General features: G+C 36.4%; 1 protein-coding gene across 1 annotated transcript; it reads right to left on the minus strand.

Moving 5' to 3' along the window:
- Window positions 1-342: 342 nt before the first annotated feature.
- Window positions 343-17,746, minus strand: rab40b (RAB40B, member RAS oncogene family). The gene is made up of 6 exons (XM_007259341.4): window positions 17,081-17,746; window positions 9,151-9,211; window positions 8,343-8,403; window positions 5,461-5,538; window positions 4,144-4,366; window positions 343-1,420 (listed from the first exon to the last, which is right to left on the minus strand). Exons 1-6 carry the CDS (start codon window positions 17,250-17,252, stop codon window positions 1,149-1,151), a joined length of 867 nt encoding a protein of 288 aa, XP_007259403.1. The 5' UTR covers window positions 17,253-17,746; the 3' UTR covers window positions 343-1,148.
- Between the last annotated feature and the right edge of the window lie 829 nt (window positions 17,747-18,575).

Raw genomic sequence — 18,575 nt, forward strand, 5'->3', positions numbered from 1 at the left:
CATCATTATGACTCTACCCTAAAGTTCACAGGAAACACAGGGTGCTCCTCTTCTTATGAACACCCTATAGTTTGTGTTGTTTGTTAGAAAGAACTGAGGCTAGGAGCCACATTTGTTGATGCTTTTGCAATATGTGTCTTATTCTGCAAGCCCTAATCTAGCACTAATTACTATTTACAATAGCACTTTTCTACACAGCTCCCAGTCTAAGCATACAACCCACTGGATTCAGTCCTCAAGCTTTCCCTGTAATCCACAGCAGTATAGATAACAATACAAACACAGTCCAGTACTGCCCTCTGTTGGTGACCAGATACTGTGTGTAAAGGACAAATCAAGTAATCCTGTTGGTAACACACTTTTATTAAAAAAAATGAAACAGAACAAAACCGATATCTAGTTAAGAATCAGTGTTGATCTGTAGTGTAGTTGAAATATTAGTGCCCATAGTGAATCCGTAACAAATCGTATTAGTGTTGGTAAGTTTCTTATTCAATCTGCCATGTCTTTGGTGTCACTCATACAAAATATTACAATATTGTTCACTGTTCAAGTGCATTACAATAATTAAGAATAATAATAATATAGTATCAAACAACATGACTTAAATACACAATACAAAGAGCTGCATTTCTCAACACTGACGTTTGTTCAATACATGTACCCTGAAGAGCATTAGAATAAAAGTAAGAAAACAAGCTGGTATTATCAACTAGGTCCACTCAGAAAATTATCCCAAAAAACACAGGACTGTTTTCTCTGCCCTAATGCTTGCTTGGTCCAAGCTCTGTAAAATATTTCATGTCTTCAACGTCCAAAATGCAGTACCTTTACATTTTACAACTCGTCATTTACAAACAGGATGGAATATTCTGTACATATATGCAAAATAGGGTGAAATAATGGCTTTACACTCTGAAACATCCCTTCTTCTGGGTCTGTTCAATCTCTTTGAGCACTCACATTCAGATCTGGTGCGGGGAACGCGCCCCAAGTATCTGGGTTTAATGAAAGATCATGGGCACTGGTAGCCATGAGTCACTGGGAGACGTCTTCACTTAAGTAAAACCCTGTTGACTTTGAGCATTGCCTCATGTTGTAAACTGTGGCTGTGTGTATACGTTGCGAGTGCACACCGTGTCATTACACTATGATATCTTGCAGCTGGTTCTTGCGCAGCTCTGGGACGGGCTCAGGGGTGGGTAGATGAGTTTGGATTTTTTTGTTCCGTTCCTCTTCTTTGCGCTGCTGGCGATGACGGAGTAGGAGCGCCCGTGCATCATGCGAGCGTTGAGGCCGTTGGCCATGGAGAAGGACTTGAGGTGGCTCTTTAAGGCAACAGGAAGTGGGAGTTTGTCTACCAGGTGCACGGGTGTGCAGGAGACAATGGATCGGCAGCACAGGTCCTGCAGACTCAACACTGTGTGTGAGAGAGAAAGAGAAAATTTCAGATAATGTGAAAATCATATTTGATCGTTTTAAGATGTGTTTCGAATGCTGCCTAGAGTCACTGCTGTCTAAATTCCATTGGTCTAGATCTACCAATGATTGTTGTACAATTGCTGTACACGTAAGATGTTGAAAAAAACAAAACAAAAAAAAAAAATAAGTACGTGCTCCCATCATTATATGGTCCAATTCCTTCTTTTGTGTTTAACAGATTGTGGTACTGGTGTTAGAACAAAGTGGTGAAAGTATTTGCCTGGTTTAAAAAAAAGCAAACTGCGTCAAAGGCACACACACCATCATGCTTTTTGTTTCAGTATATCAGTAGTAGGTAGTGTTTTTTTAGTCTAATATTACCCAGCAGGTACATTTTAATGAGTAAACTTCTCATTTAATATAGGATTTCCCAGTTAGCTACAGATAAGTAATATTTCTATTGAATTTTTATCCTCAGTTTGAGTTAGTTGTCCAGCTAAATGAGAAATTCTGCTTTTTTAATAGTCTATAGGTTGGTTTCCTGGACAAGGGTTAAACCTAGTGGTAGACTATAATTTAATTAAATTCTCCATTAAAAATGCTGTGTACTTCAAGACTTCTCTGTCTGGAAAACCACTCCTATACTTCCAGCTTGTCTAGTCCCAGTAAATAACATAATGCCACTACAATAGGAGTGGAATGGAGTAGATAAACCTAAACCTACTGGCACTATGCTAATACCAATGAAGTTGTACAGCAGAATTAAAACCCTTGATTTAAAAAAAAATGATGAACGAGCAGGTGTCCCAATACTTTTGTCTATCTATGGTACCTATATTCCTATTTGAGACTGTTACGATCTTTACTCACAGGAAAAAAATTACATCAAATGTGTATAAAAAAAAATGTCATTATAATTTTTAATAAGTCCTGCAAAGAGCTCTAAACAATTTCTCTAATGAGTTCAATATCAAGATAATGTCAATAATATAAACTTCATATTTGCGGTCTGTTAAAAGTGGCATTTGCAGTGATTTTTGCAGGGAATAACATAACTTAACTTAGCTTAAAATGACTAAAATGATACAATAAGGCCTGAACACGAAGTGCTGACTTGCCATTGCTCATGAAATCAACATGAATCTCAGTCAAAACAAACCTTCGAGACTTGCATTCACAAGCCTTAAGCTTAAACAGGTTCTGAAATTTTTTTACTGTGTTCATTTTGGACTGATGCCTTGCTTTATTAAAAGGCAAGGCATGTAGGACACTGAAGGTTATGGCAGTCTGAGTCATCTGGACATTGCTTTGGTATATATGACCACTGGGTGTCTCCAAAGTGAGTTTAAAGGTTTTAAAAACCTTGCATTCTTTTGGTCTGCTGAGCATTCTTTGGCTGCATACGTAATTGCTGTGTAAGTTTATGTGGTCACTCAGTTATGACTAGCTTAGGTCTAAGTGGAAGCTGTGATTGCTTATCTAAAGGCTTTCAAAATAAATTCAGGCACACTGCTCCTGACATACTTTCATGCCCATATGTTGGCATGCATTTGAGTGAGTCCGATATGCTGCCAAATAAAAAATAGATCACACAGTGACCCGTTCTTAGAAGATTTGTAACATTGTGGCTTATGCATATTATTTTCTACATAGACACATGATTAATTATTAAACATGACCAATCCTGATAGTTCCACGCTTATATTTTACAGTCAACAGGGTGTTCTTTTCTGTAAATTAAATAAAATTAATTTTTAAGTAGAAACACATATTTGCTGATGTGCACAGGAGTAATATTTTGACTTCAACAGTCCACAGCACTTCAGCATGTTTTCAAGTTAACTAATTCATGAAGACTGTATGGTGAGCTTTAACATTTGACTTAACTGGCAGTTTTTAATTACAATTGTTGAAAAATCAGATTAATCATGTTGTATCTTGTAAAAATATGCTTTTGTAAAATGCTTTTGAAAAGCCAACACAGCTGATTTATTACTTAAAATACAATTAAAAAAATATATTTATATCTTAAAATTAAAATATATACATATAAGTCATGGATGCTTAAATATTTGTGTTACACCTTAGCCCATGTCTGTCTTATGTTTCTCCCTCATTTGGTCTCTTGTGCTCCTGCCCCTCTGTTTACCTGTCATGTTTCCCAGCCATGTGCTATTGTTGTATTTAGTATCTGTCTCCACCCTAGCTCCGCCCTGCCCTGCCCTATAGCATTAGTGTTCTCACCTGTGTCTTGTTTGTAACCTCGCCCCCTCGTCATCCAAGCCCAGGTGTTTCTCACTCTCCTCTTGTATTTAAGCCCCTCTGTTTGAATGTTCAGTGTCGAGTCTTTTGTATCCTTTGTACCTTTTGTATCCTCGTATCCTTGCTATCCGTATGTATCCTAGTCTTAGTTTGGTAGTCTGTGTTTCTTAGTCTTTGTTCTAGTTTTATATTCTCCCTGCCTTGTTTTGTTTGTAGTTGTTTGCGTTACCCGTGTTTTGTTTACTGTTTTATTTTATCTTGTTTGTTTAAATAAAATATTTGCACTTACGTCCATCCCTCCGTCTCCCTGCGTAACAATTTGCGTAAAATGATAGACAGTTATTGTCTATAATTCATAAACAATATGATTAATTCCTAGGTACGTTTTATAGCTATGTATGTGAATTATTTAAAATATCTTTTGTCATTGTAAATGACATTATATGACAATAGTTATACCTTTGTTGGGTCTCCACAGTCTCTCCATGCCATGCCGCATTAAAACAATGCGTGCCAATTCAGTGAAGGACTCTGTGATGTTGAAGTTGCACAGAGGGCTGACCTCAAAGAAGGTAACCCCTAGCCTCTCTGCGAAGGCCTGGGCATTTTCAGTGGTCACCTGACGCTTGTAAGCCAAGTGCAGACGGTTCCCCACCAGGATCTTTGGCACTCCTGGCGCATGCTGGAGAAGAAACGTTAAATAAGAGTCATATTTCAACCACAAAGTACAGCCTAGTTTCCTAGGTATTCCTGATTCATTGTTATTTCAGCCATCAAAATCTGAGCAGCAGCTGAGGACACTGTGTGCTCTTCTTCAGTTCTTTTATTAGGCTTAATTAAAGACCTCTATAAGGACTTACTGAACAAATGAATAAAATTACTAAAGGTGTTTAAAAAGTTTGGGAACCTTTGGTCAAATAAATATTTCTTGGGTTTTTTTTATTGAGCAGTAGAAAACACTTTTTGTTGTTAAAGAATGAGTACAGTGCCCTGAGGTTTGCAGAGCTACATCAAACATGAAACAGTATTTTCTGCAAATCCCAAAGCACAGTTACTCAGTCTTTCACAACATAAAAAGCCAGAACTTAGTAACACCCCCTTTGGCAGAAATCACAGTTTGCTAATTCTTTCTGTAGCAGCTAAATGTCTTTCAGTTCTTGTTTTTTCCCCAATTGTTCTTTGCAAAAGGGCCTCTACTTCTTATATATTCAATTCTATAATGTTTAGGATTCAATGGATTCTGGAGGCCATTCCAAAAGCTTGAATTTATGTTTTTTTAGTTAGTCCATTGTGGATGGTTGACATTTTTATCCTGAGTTTCCTTGCGTTTTGTGGAATCCATTCTTCCTTACACACATGCAAAATCACCAACACAATGGCAATATAACCCAAAAGCGTAAACGTTTAGCATGAATTATCTTAATTCTTAGACAGGCTTATTCATTAAACTTAAAATTATGATTTAGCTCAATAACAGGTCTGATTGAGACCCTGGCCCAAAACGAAACCCAACAAAACCATGAGCTTCGCAATTCTTTGCCAACACTGGCGATTTATGTTTTATATATATTTTTTAAACATGAATTAAAAAGGAAACCCAAATAAATGATGTATGCAAACATTTGAACATCCATCACACAATTATGTACGCTATTAATTACTATCATTACAAGTGTGAGCATGTCTATAGTTAAATTTCCATAGAGCAAATGTTTGTTTTGATTTTTATCTGAAACACTCAATGTGGGGTTTATAAGTGTAAATGCTGAATTTTACCTCATCAATCTCTTTAATCCATCTGTCAATTCCATCAAAGGACCAGCGATTTGTGATGTCATATACAAGGATAACACCCTGTTGAAAAATACACAATATATAACATGGTTACAATGTAGAACATGCAATATGCTGGTTCATGACAATATCCTCAACCTGTATACATACATTTCTGCCTAGAATGGAAAACAAGATTTCATCTACCTGGATTACTACTACTACTAGGAGTGTACTATATTGTATTGTACGTGATAATATTGCCAACATTTTTCAATATCGTGAATGATATTATACCCTGAAATATTGTGCCATATCACCCACCCCTAATTATCACATCAGGAAACTACTTTTTTACTGTTTGTAGCAAAAGAACAATTCACACTGTTCTCATTTCCCATTTTATATATCTACTAGATACAGAATATAACTGTCCAGTATTATTTATTTTACTTTAATCCTGGATATATGGAGATATTTGGAGTGCATTATTTGTACCATGTAGGCCGATAATTTTAATATCGATTTATCGTACAATAAAGGAACATGTCCTCAATCATTTTTGATAATCGTGATATCGTCTATTGTGTTTATTTGTATATTTGTTCACACATTTAACAGTGAACAGTATTTTAGCCAGTCATGCTTCAATAACTGTGACTCCATACACACAGTGTGGATTAAAGTAGGTGTAGAAATAAGTATATAATTCCCAAACAAATTATAATAAATGATTATTTAAATGTTTGTTGTCTTTAAAAAGTGTATAATTCCTTTTTTGCTATTCTGTTTTCATTATGTCAGTGGCATTTAATAGCCTTAAAATTACAAAAATATCGTGTATCGCAATAATTTCTGGGACAATATATCGTCCACAAATTTTTTTTTATTGTGACAGGCCTAGTACCATGACATTCTGGATCATTGGCTTTTGTTACAAATCTGATTAATTTCTTGTATTTTTAAAATCTCAGTTAAGGGTGCGCAATATCATATTGTATGCAATAAGAAAAAATAATATTTAATTTGGTGCAGTAGTGTATTCTTGAAATATTTTTTTTTCAGTATTTCATCATATCGCAAAGAGTATCATTATCGCGAAAATACCATGAAATATCGTGATATTATTCTAGGGCCATATCGTCAACCCCTTAACTACTACTAATGTTACTATTATGGAGATGTGCAGTATTATATTATAAAGGTTTACAAATTGTGCTATATGAATAAAAGTGCAACTATTAACTGTTCAGCTTTGTCAGAAATACATAATCAAATGATCATTTTAGCCAACATTAGCCAAAATCTAACATCGACCCAATGCCATTGCCAAAACTGATACAACAAAAAACAATACTGTGCATCCGCACTACATTATATAATAATATACCCTTATCCAGAGGCAAGTAGGCTAGTACTGTGAACTTTTGAACCTGCTATAAATATGCATTAAAACCTAATTTTTGAACCTCTTAGCTCAGAATCCAGTAAATTCTTTATTAGTTCCCACAGAGAAGTCATGCACACTTTAATGACTCGATGTGCATGGGATAGCAGGCCAACCGTGGTGTCATTTCCTCTCACTGTGAGCATTATTATGATATGTCTGTGTGCCAGAACAGGAAAATGTCACATCAACAGTTACAGCCCACCCTGTTTTACCACATACCACCCTTTGAACAGGAACTGCTGACCTCTGGGTGGAGCTTTTAATAACAATGAATAAAAACATGGAATTTTATTAACAACTTAAAATGTGTAATTCTCAGTTCCTCTCTCTGTTTGTTTTGGGAATTCTTAGAATTCAAAAGCAGCATTGTTCATAATGCAATGATCCAATATTCTGGTCAGAATGAACACAGATACTGGCCTTATTCAATTAACTGTACTGTTCGGATGTGACTGAGTCACCCCACTGACGAACTTTTAAAATTCTGACTGTAGTTCTGAGGATTTTGAAATTAAATCAAGCATACCTTGTTCGGTGAATTCTTTTAAAACAATAGATTTTGTGTCAGATAAGGCTTGAGAAACTTTTTTAAAAGTGTGACTAGTAATTATGTTACTGACTTACCATACACTATATATACGTACAATATATGTCTAACCTCAATGCTTTTTGCTGACCTCAATATTGTCCATTGTGTTTAATTTACTTGTATTCTAGTACAAATATTTTAGCCAGTTGTGCAGTGACCAGTGCAGCAGTAATGCGTGGACTGTGGCAGGGGAAGAAATAAAGCATGTATCTTCTAAACTATCACAAATTGAAAGTTCATTGTCATTTAAAATGTTATAATTGCTATTGCTATGGTGATTATTATGCTATTTTATTATTTTATCTATTGATTTAAACACTTTATTGCTGTTATTTTTTGGACAACATATCATCCAACAAAAATATCTCCAGGATGAGTTAACATTAGGAATAGAGAAATAAGTTTTCTTTGCTGCTGATTCTAGTTACAGGAGCCCTGTGTCTGTCCCAACTTCTCAGTCACATGGTGAACACTATTTATACACTCATGTTTCATAAATTCAGGAGATGATATACTGTACTTAGTTAAAATTGCTGTTAAATTCAGCCTGATTTTCATTACATAATAGATATTTTAGTATACAAATATTAGCACCTACAATAGTTAACCAACTGTAAGAGTACAAGTGCACACCTTTATTTGCACAGGCCTAAAAAGAATGTTAGCACATAGCGCTGCCTGTTATTGTATATATGCTTAATAAGTACTCTGCTCATATGAAACACTGACAGATAAACTGATATAAGATATGTACCAGTTGATATCCGTAATATCAATGTTCAGGTGTTAGTATTATCTGTGCAGCTCTTGTAAGGATCTGTGATTAACCTGTGTTTGTAAGCATACCTGTGCTCCTCTGGAGTAAGAGCGGAAGATGGTGCAGAAACGTCCCTGTCCAGAGGTGTCCCTACGAAACAAGAACACAGCTCAGTCACAGTTACAGTCACTGTCCAGATCTCGTCCAGATTTTTCAGATGTTTCTGCTGTTACTTTCTGTTCTGTACTTTGTGAAGAGACTGGCTCTCAGAGCACGGTGTCAGGGCAGCAGACCGTGAGCAGGAGCAGGGCTTTCTGAATCATTTACAGTACATGGCCTGGCTCTCCAACGGCAGGGATGCGCTAGCATGTCTCCAAGGGTAAAGGATGAGTTATTATAAACACCCCTCACTAAGATGCCTCATCTGCAGAGATATAATTAATAATTTAAGGCTGACTCAAGTGAGAGTGCAGGCCTCTAAAAATATTCTAGAATTTAAATCAGGCTTGTGGGCATGCTTGGCAGGATTGACTTGGCTGAACGCTTCACTGGAAAATTGTGTTGAGCAATCGTATAATTTACATACTCAGACTTTTGGCATGTTCGCTTCATATTTCACTGACCAAAGGAAAAACGCTGCATATTCTACACATAAAGGTCCGAATGCAGAGAAAACCCCCAGCCGGGCTGTTTTGTACTTTTCAACAGTTAGTTATATCTAACTGGTGGTGACTTCTGAAATATGTGCAGTCTCAACAGCAAATTTAAATTTATGACTGAACACAAAAACTGGATTAGCTGTTCCTTGCGTTTTTGGAGAGGATTAAAGAATGCCACTTTGTTTTTTGTTCATTTGGAAAATGAAGGCTGTGCTCATTTCAGTGTAGATATACTTACCAAAGCTGCAGCTTAACTCGGCGTCCATCAAGTAGGATAGTGGTAGTTTTATAATCAATCCCTGCAACAAAACAAGAATACATTTTAGCTTTTAATAATTTACTTTGGTTATCTAACCCTTTTTTCATGAGCAGTACTTTTAATCTTACTCCATCACCCTCATAACTAGGGGTGTAAAAAGTATCAATATATTGAAGTATCGCAATATTTTGTTTTGCAATACTGTATGGATTCTCAAAAACAAACTATCAATTGTTAATAAATGGTTTATTTAAAGATAATCTTATTTCCTTCTGGATCTGTTTCAGATCTCACTGTTTTGATTGGATAAACAGTGATTTCTTCTTTTAATCAAATTTTAATCAAATTGCAATATATCATCTTGCTTACAAGATTAGATACCTCATAACTACTTTACTGTTACAATTAACATCAGTTGTATATTAGGGCTGCGACTAATGATTATTTTGGTAGTCAACTAATCTGTCGATTATTTTTTCCAATTAGTTAACAAGTATTTCTGCCATCTCTTCAATCACTGCCTCCTATAAGCACAGCTTCTGTTCAAATGCACATTTAACCTCTCCTGTCACCGTTTTTCCAGTATATGCCTTAATACAACATTCCCAAAGTTCTCATAGTAAATTCAAATAATGACATAAAACTTGAGTATAATAGCTTAATTAAATGTATTTGTGTGTAGTGCAGTGCAGTTACAAACGATTAACTGAAACCAACATTTTTATAATCAACATTGTTGATTATGTTGACTAATAACTACAGCCCAATTGCATAGACCCCAAAACTTTACAAGATATATTGAAAAATATATATTTAAAAAATTAACTACTTTTAATGTTTTATAACAACATAATACACCTAGGATATAAATTGTTAATATTTAACCTGTTTAAGCAATGATAAAATTATTTTGGTACATTAGTACCAAAGAGACTCAGTAAGGCTACTGTAAAAATGACTAAATGGCTTTTGCAGGTTTTATGTCGATGCTATGATAAGAATGAGAAATCTGTCTGCTTTAATCACCATCTTGCTTGTCCTTCCTTCCCAGTTTTCCTCTCTTTATGTAGAACAGTCTCCGGGCAACTATGAATAACACAATAGGGGTAGAGTACTAACAAAGAGAGAGCTTTAAAACATCTCTTTGATTGTTAGGAGTGCTTAGTGTCATGTCTGAGAGGTCTTTGACTGCAAACACAAACACACACATACTGATCACTCCGATTACTTCTAAGGAGCTCCACAACCCATCATACATTCTTCTGTGACAGCCAGGCTGAAAGCCAATACTGTGGAAATATACATGCTGCCTCTCTGAGGCATAGCTTAGTGACAGCACATGGCTTTGAATTATCCATCCCTGCCAGAAACGAGCAAAATTAACCCATCATGAACTCGGCCGACGTTGATTAGACCATGAGATCATGATGAATTACTTGGAAACCATGATTTAATTCAATAATTTATATTATCAAGTTAAACTAAAGGTATTAACAGACCATGATGTGATGCATTCCTTTACAGAAAGGTTATCTACTAGTGCTACTAGGAAACTCTGTAAGATTTATTTCCTGTATAATAATTTTATAATATTATTTAACATTTTCATCAATTACAGTAAGTAAATACTCCTGTAAAGCAGGTACACTCACATGCCAAAAATTCATGGGATAGCAATAGGCAAAGTAAAAATAAAGTCTTTGTTACTTCAGTGGACAGCCTGGAAACACGCACACCTGTATAAGTTGTGAGGTGTTATCTAATGAGTGAGGTTGAACACTGGCGACATGGCAACTATTGTAGATTAACCGGAGCCTGACAGTGGGTACAGAAGCATGAGACATTTCGTTTTTTAGAGTTACAAAGTGTATTTTACATTGTATTTAACATTTAATGTTCCGTAATCCACAGTTTGTGACCGATGGCATCTGGCTAGAACTGCCCATACGATCAGACAAGCAGCTCTGGCAAAAATCACATCCATATTTAATGCAAGAGGCGCCAACAAAATTCCATGGGTCAATATAGGTTCTTAATCCTGTTGACCTGGGACATGAAAAACTAGCTAGCTAGCTACACTTGACTGAAACGGTCTGTGTCTGTGGTGCTGAATAACTGTGGTGCTGAAAAAGTACCTAAATGCAACCAAACAATTAAATCAGCAGCAATACAAGTTTCCCCATTAGTAAATACAGCGTTAGCATTTAGCTATATTACATTATGTTCTCGTTTTAAAAAAATATGATAGTACTGGCATACCTTTAAAGTGCTGTTATTGTGGGTTGTCATAATAAATCTGGTGTAAATGATTAAAATGCTATTAATGTGTGTTTTGGCTGCTAAAATGTATGAATAGTGTATAAATGACAAGTCCACCATGCATGGAAACATCATGATCCCGTGGAGTTATCATATAGTATGAAAAAATAAACTGTTCAGTTTAATTATTTGGAACTAGCTAAATCATGGAAACTATCCTGTACTCAATAAGGTTCATTAGTGGGGCCAATTGAAATGCATAGATCTGGTGTAAATGTCTAAATAGTACATTTAATAAAAAATAAAACTAAACATGCGGCACAGTTAAAGGGAAACCTTACTCCTCTGGACATCATCAAGATATCATTCAGCAATGTTGTGTAATATATTATTTTTTTTATTTGTAGTAGTATTATAAATAAAGGGTGGGGGGGCAGTTGCTGTGCCCATATGAAGCACAGATGGGTTAAATGACGAAAGTAACTAGGTTTTTTTTGCTTCTACTAACGCATTTTGTGTGTGTTTGCGTGTGTAAAAATGTATTTGATAAATATTATGTATATATTTGTAACATGAAGATTTCTTTAAATATCTTGATACAATATTTTTTACCATATCGCCCAGGCCTAGTTTAATTCAATGTAAACAATGTATATTTACAAATCCCTCATTAGGACTCTAAATAAACTAGAAACCATAAACTGTGCTTTTTCCATCCTAAGTCTGCATGCAGGATGCAGCCTTCCTGTTGGTGTGAAAAAATCTGTTGAGATGAATCAGAGGTTGCCCACACAAACACTTTCTGTCTCCCTGTGCAATTATCCAGTTCCGAGCAGCCCTTTTTTCTCCATGCTTTACGCTGTGCGGCAGCAAGGCACGGATGCTTTCTGACAGGATGACACATATAGAACCAACAGGAGAGAGCAGTTGGAAGTTGAAAGCTTTAGTAGGTGATGACGTTCTCAAGCAGAAGCTCAGTCGTGCAGAACCATCTCTGGCACACGCTCCCTGGTACAACAGCACACGAGCATCTGAACGGACCGAAGCGCAACACAAACGCCCTCTGTGTTCTCTGGACCTTTGAGGAGACTGGCTGTTTTGTTAGCCTGAAGCGGCTCAGCTATCACTAGCCTAAAAGCACACCGAGCGCGTGGGCAAAGCCAGAATCTCACAGCGGAGTTCTGACCACCTGACCTTTGAGTTAACTTCAGTCAAAAAGTCGGCAGAATACACCAGGGCCTCTACACACAAGCAATGAGGAGGTTTTTGGGCTCATGCTTCAGCTATGCAGCTTCTTTCACAGCATCAACCCATCAAGAGAAGAGAACAGCAGCTGAGATGCTTTATTCATTACTGCTACATCAAGTAGATGAGACTATGAGAGAGCCCCCTCTATAAACAAACACTCACCCCAAAAACACAAGCCACCAAAGAGGGTCACAAAACAAAAGTGCTTAGACAAACATCTGAATGTTCTGCTCTCGCACTGCCAAAAAAGCCTTGGCTGCTTCAACATTCCCTGTAGCTACATCTGTTCAATGCCTGGGAGCAGAGAAAAGCAGAGTTATATAAGAGGTTATGACAGTAGTACTAATTGCTTCAGACTGAAATCACAACAGAGCTTTCTGTGAGCTCACAGTGATAACTGCTACACGGCTTTCACATAAATAAAGACACCAACCTTAAAATCACAAAATCTATACTAAATTAACTACAGTGTCTTAAAATAAATCATTTTAAGCTGATTTATTGTTTATTGTCAAGGTCTTGGATGTCTGTGTGGACGTCTGTGTGTAGAATATTTGTAGCTTGGCAACTGCAAACGAAGGCCTAAGAGAGGAAATGTTGCCAAAGATGATGTAGAGGATTCGAGTGCGAAAGCTGAAGGCGTACACCATGGTGTAATCATCTACGTATGCAGCGCTCTCCCACGAGGAATCTGAACAAGGACTAATATGGCTTTCATATTACCTGTTTTGAAAAGATAACAACTGAGAACTGGGTCTGTTTGGATGGTGGAGAATGGTTCTCTCATTACTGATAAAAATTATTATGTAATAGACGCGTGTTGTATCGTATTGTACACAATAATATCAAACATTTTTATGCATTTTTAAGATGATAAAAAAACTCAATAGCGCTATTCTTGAATGCTGTCTAATTTTGATTTGTTTTACTATTTACTGTATTTAGTTTAATTGTTTGAAGACTATTTGCATGCACTAAATATGCTGCACTTTGGTTTTTGGTAGATTTTTATTGTACATGATTTATTTTGCTATTCTATCAGAGCTGGGTTGCTTTGCTCCAAGTCTGCTGGCTACCCAGTGATGCCTCATCAGCTGCAGCTTAAAAAGAAGCACAGGCTGACTTCACATGTATTGAAGTGTTTAGGGCATTACTAGTGATAGGGGAAGTTGGGATTTGGTGATTGTCCTTTCTAACTGGGCTGTTTTGGCATTTAAACCTACATATTAATCAATAAACAGCAAACATAACTGCAACCCTGTGCCCTTTATATGAGGGACAACCACTATCAGTGTACCTCTCTCTGCACAGCACAGGTGATTTAGGGGCAGCTATGAAAGGCATTCAGAGCTCTGTCACCCTCTGATCTGACCCTTAGCCAACCGCCTGTCAATCACAGTAAATGCTGGTTCAGTGTTTACAGTAACTGGATCTGTTTGTTTGGGGGTAATTGCTTTGTCCTAAGCAGCACCAGTGTAACCTAACCCTGCCACCGAGGCTCAGAATACTATAACGGATCTTGGACTGGGGGGGCGTGCCATATCGTATCAGTCACAATAATATGGTTATAATTTTTAAACTGAAAAATCCATATCTTGACAGACTTAACAGCCTGTTTTGTATTTGTTTTGTTGTTTATTGCAACACTTTTGAGTTATTTTTGTACAATTTTTTATGCCTGCCATTTATATGCATGCAATAATAATTCTGACCTTTGACTTTGTGGTAGAATTACATAATTATATAAAAAAGCTATTTTTATTAGATGTTTGAAACTGTTATATTTATGAGAAGTAAAACCAAAAATATTTTTAGCATCCAAATATTACGTTTAGAGCCATACTGCAAATTCTTCCTTATTTGTAAGACTGCTTCAAGTCTCAAGGCTATCAATATGGCTAAGCTAAAGAGTCATATATTATCAGCTTTTGTCCCAAACAATTCCTTAATACTTCTATATCAACCTCTGTAGATGTCCACATCCAAGACATATGTGTTAGGACACTTGGAGCTCATTCCCCAAACTAACTACTGACTAAATCTAGTGCTGGACTGCACATAGTATTCTAAATGGAGATTCTCTGTAGAATAAAAGTCATATAAGATATCACGTTTGATTAGTTTTGTGCAAACATCATACATCACAGTTGATTTCCCATATAAAAATAAGCTTGGTCTTGTATTACACAGCATTTTGAATACAGTTTTCCCATTGAAAGAAAAATGTAGTCTACGACTCGGCTTATCTAGGAAACCGACCATTAGTCTCTATTCAGAAAGCTGTGTCATCCAAAAGACCAGACCTAATCCCTGCCTGGAAAATCCTTCAATGATATTTGCTCTTTCAGACACACAACCTTCAAAACATGATGCGCCTCTGAGTGTATCAGAGGCAGTGTGCTTCCAGCTGTGTTATCCCCATGGCAATTCACTGAAACTGATTTCTCTCCAGGGAGCAGCTATTTTTTCCAAACAGGCTACCAGAGGGTTACCACAGTTCAACTACTAGTGGTGATGAAATGCATGAGACACTTTCAGACCTGATGTTTATATGGTAGCAGAATAGAATGATCCAAAAAATATATACAAAAACACAATATACTGTATCAAGGTGACATGCAACATTTCCCAGAAGATTGGCCAAATGCTGTAGTGATGAACTGTTGAGTAATTTTATAGAACATTTTTGATCTGCTGACTGCCTTTTTACTAACTCTACATATTCAGTTGCTTTAGTTTAAAGTTTTTTATTCTTTCCTAGGCCTAGGCCTATTTATTATTTTTTAATTTTTTTTAATAATGAAATCTTACTTCGATCATTTTATATTAGCTATAATTGCGTTTGTTTTCTTTATAAACTCTTTATCTTGCATACAATGTGATTTATTATTCATTTTAATCCATGATTATTCGATATGTTCGGCTACACAAACAAATGAAGGTCACTCTCAGTGTACCACAGAGTAAAATAAACTAAGATTGATTGACTCTTTAACTATAACATAATTAAATATCATACCTATATAACAATAATATGATGCGATATCTGTGCACACACAAACTATATTGAGCTACTACTGTTGCAGGTGTGCAATAGAGTTTTACATTTAAGAAAATAAAGACACTGAAGCAAATGTAAACAGGCTTCTCTAAAAGCATTGCAAGATGGTTGGTAGGTATGTAGCTATGGTGCCCTAGTGTGTAATATAGGCTAGCTACCTATCAAGATACATAAACTGATCAAGTGGGAAAGAACAACATGTGAAACAACACCTGAAAACAAAGATAGTGGCTACTAGATAGATATATAATAGCTAGCTTGCATACCTCAAAAGATCCACAGTTGAATGTCCATCTCATCAGTGTCTTATCATGTATCTATGTGTCTATGTAATAATAATATGATGATGTAATACCTGTGCCTATTTTTTGCAAGTGTGCAATAGAGTTTCATCTTAAAGAAAATATGGTAGATAGCTAGATATGTTACCCTACTGTATCGTATAGTATATTATAGGTTAGCTACCTACCTAGCTACATAATAAGCTGATTAAGTCAGAAAGAAAAACATATAAAGCAAAATCTGGACACAACAGCTAGATAGATAGTTGGATGTCCATCTAATCCATCCATGTCTCAGCATATAATCTATTTGTCTATGTAATAATAATATGATGATATGATACCTGTGCAAACGTAAAAATCTACTACTATTTTTGCAAGTGTGCAACAGAGTTTCAGCTTAAAGAAAATAAAGACACTGAGAGAAGCAAATGTAAACAACCGGCTTCTCTATAAGCATCTCAAGATGGTAGATAACTAGCTATGTTACCTTTACTGTATAGTATAGTATATTATATGTTAGCTACCTACCTAGCTATATAAGCTTATCAACTGAGAAAGAACAACATGTGAATCTAGATGGTGGCTACTAGATAGATAGATAGATACTTGCTAGCTTGCATACCTCAAATGAACATCCACAGTTGAATGTCCATCTCATCCATGTCTCATCATGTATCTATCTGTCTATGTAATAGTAATATGATGATGTAATACCTGTGCACACATATACAAACCTACTTCTGTTGATTGCAGGTGTGCAATGGAGTTTCAACTTAAAGAAAATAAACACACTGAGAGAAAAAAAAGTAAACAACGGGCTTCTCTATAAGCATCTCAAGATGGTAGATAGCTAGTTATGTTACCTTTACTGTACAGTACTAGCTACACAATAAGCTGATCAAGTGAGAAAGAACAACATGTGAAGCAAAATCTGATCTGGACACAACAACTAATTAATAGCTAATAGCTATTAGCTAATACCTCAAAAAACATTACAGTTGAATGTCCATCCCATCCATCTATGTCTCATCATGTATCTATTTATCTAGCTACTCACCCATGTTATATCCATATGGAGATTCACTAGATCCATCCTGCAGACTGGCCAGTATCTCCCCTTTGCCCACATCACTGTCTCCCACCAGCAGAAATTTCAGAAGGAAATCATAGGCTTTTGCGGGGCTGCTCCTGTGGCTCATCTTCATGGATGTGTCAGTCCGGTGTCCCATTATGGATCATCTTTTATTGGTGCTGTTTGAAAGAGCTATCAGACCTAGCTAGAATTATCCCCTACAAGATACCAAACCCTTAACTAACGTTGACAAGCAACATATTCAGCACTACAGCCTTAATTTCCCACACATGGTGCTGAAAAAGACAATTCCAGCAGCTTCAACTCAGATTAAAGACTCAAACACTCAGATTTGGTCAGATCTTAGCTAGATAGATGCTGTCGAGGAACGACGTAGCTAGATACATCCACAGTGTTATAGTTTACAATGTTATAGTTAATTAATATCTAAAAATAACCAGCTAAGGATATTCCACACCAAAGGAAAAGCTAAAAAAGACACGACACAAACTCCTGTCACTGCTGTGTGCTCTCAAATCCTCAAGTTATTCCTTCCTTTCTCTCTTTCCCTTTCTCTCCTCCTCCTCACACTCGTCCATTGAGATCATCTGCTTGGATTACACTATAGCTTCAGCCTCCCTCTGCCTCTGTTTCTCAACAGGAGAGAAGGAAAAAAACAAAAGCGCACCCGAGCTGCGCTCTGATTGGTTCGTCAGTGGAGTTGCTAGGGCTAGCGCTCTCCTCCCATTGGTCCTCAAGCGTGTCCGTGACGTTCTGTACCCGCCCTCTTAGCGCTGAGGAGGGTGTGGCTTACTTAAACAGATACGCTACGTTTATGAAAAACGAGTGTGAACCACTAGGGGGAGCACGCGAGGGAGTCCTAAATGAATGGGAGTGAATGGAGCTAAAACGCTGAAAACTTTAATTAATTCAATTGTTAACGACTTGTCCACGGTATTCCTTTAATTTAAAAAGTATAATAACGTATTTCGCTAAATCTAAAAAGAAATCATACCTATATATTTCCATTTTTATACAGCAAACGGGTTTTGTGCAGTACAGGTGCTAGCATTACTGCTAATGTGAGCTGACTGGTCGGTGAAATTTAGACTTGAGTGAAATAAAAGTTCACGCGGGGCATATTCCGCCGAATCTGTGCCATTTTGGTTTCCAGAAAATTACTTGTATAAATGTGCACACAAAATAACTTTAAAATGCAAGTATAGTGTCTTGTACATTGGCCTTATTGCAAAAGTAAAAAAAAATGTAAATAAAAATTAAAAACTACCTAAAACACTGAAAAAATAGCTCAGTGCTTAGTGTACTCATACTATTAGTATAGCTACCATTTAGCTGTTTTTCATGTTTTTGTTATTTCTATGCTAAAAACTTATTCTTGTTACTTTCATTCCTGTGACTCAAAACATAAAAATAACAGGAATGAGTGCCAATAACAGGAGTGAACATGCAGTGAACCATT

Source organism: Astyanax mexicanus, chromosome 15 (assembly GCF_023375975.1).
Source record: "Astyanax mexicanus isolate ESR-SI-001 chromosome 15, AstMex3_surface, whole genome shotgun sequence".
NCBI classification, from domain to species: domain Eukaryota; kingdom Metazoa; phylum Chordata; class Actinopteri; order Characiformes; family Acestrorhamphidae; genus Astyanax; species Astyanax mexicanus.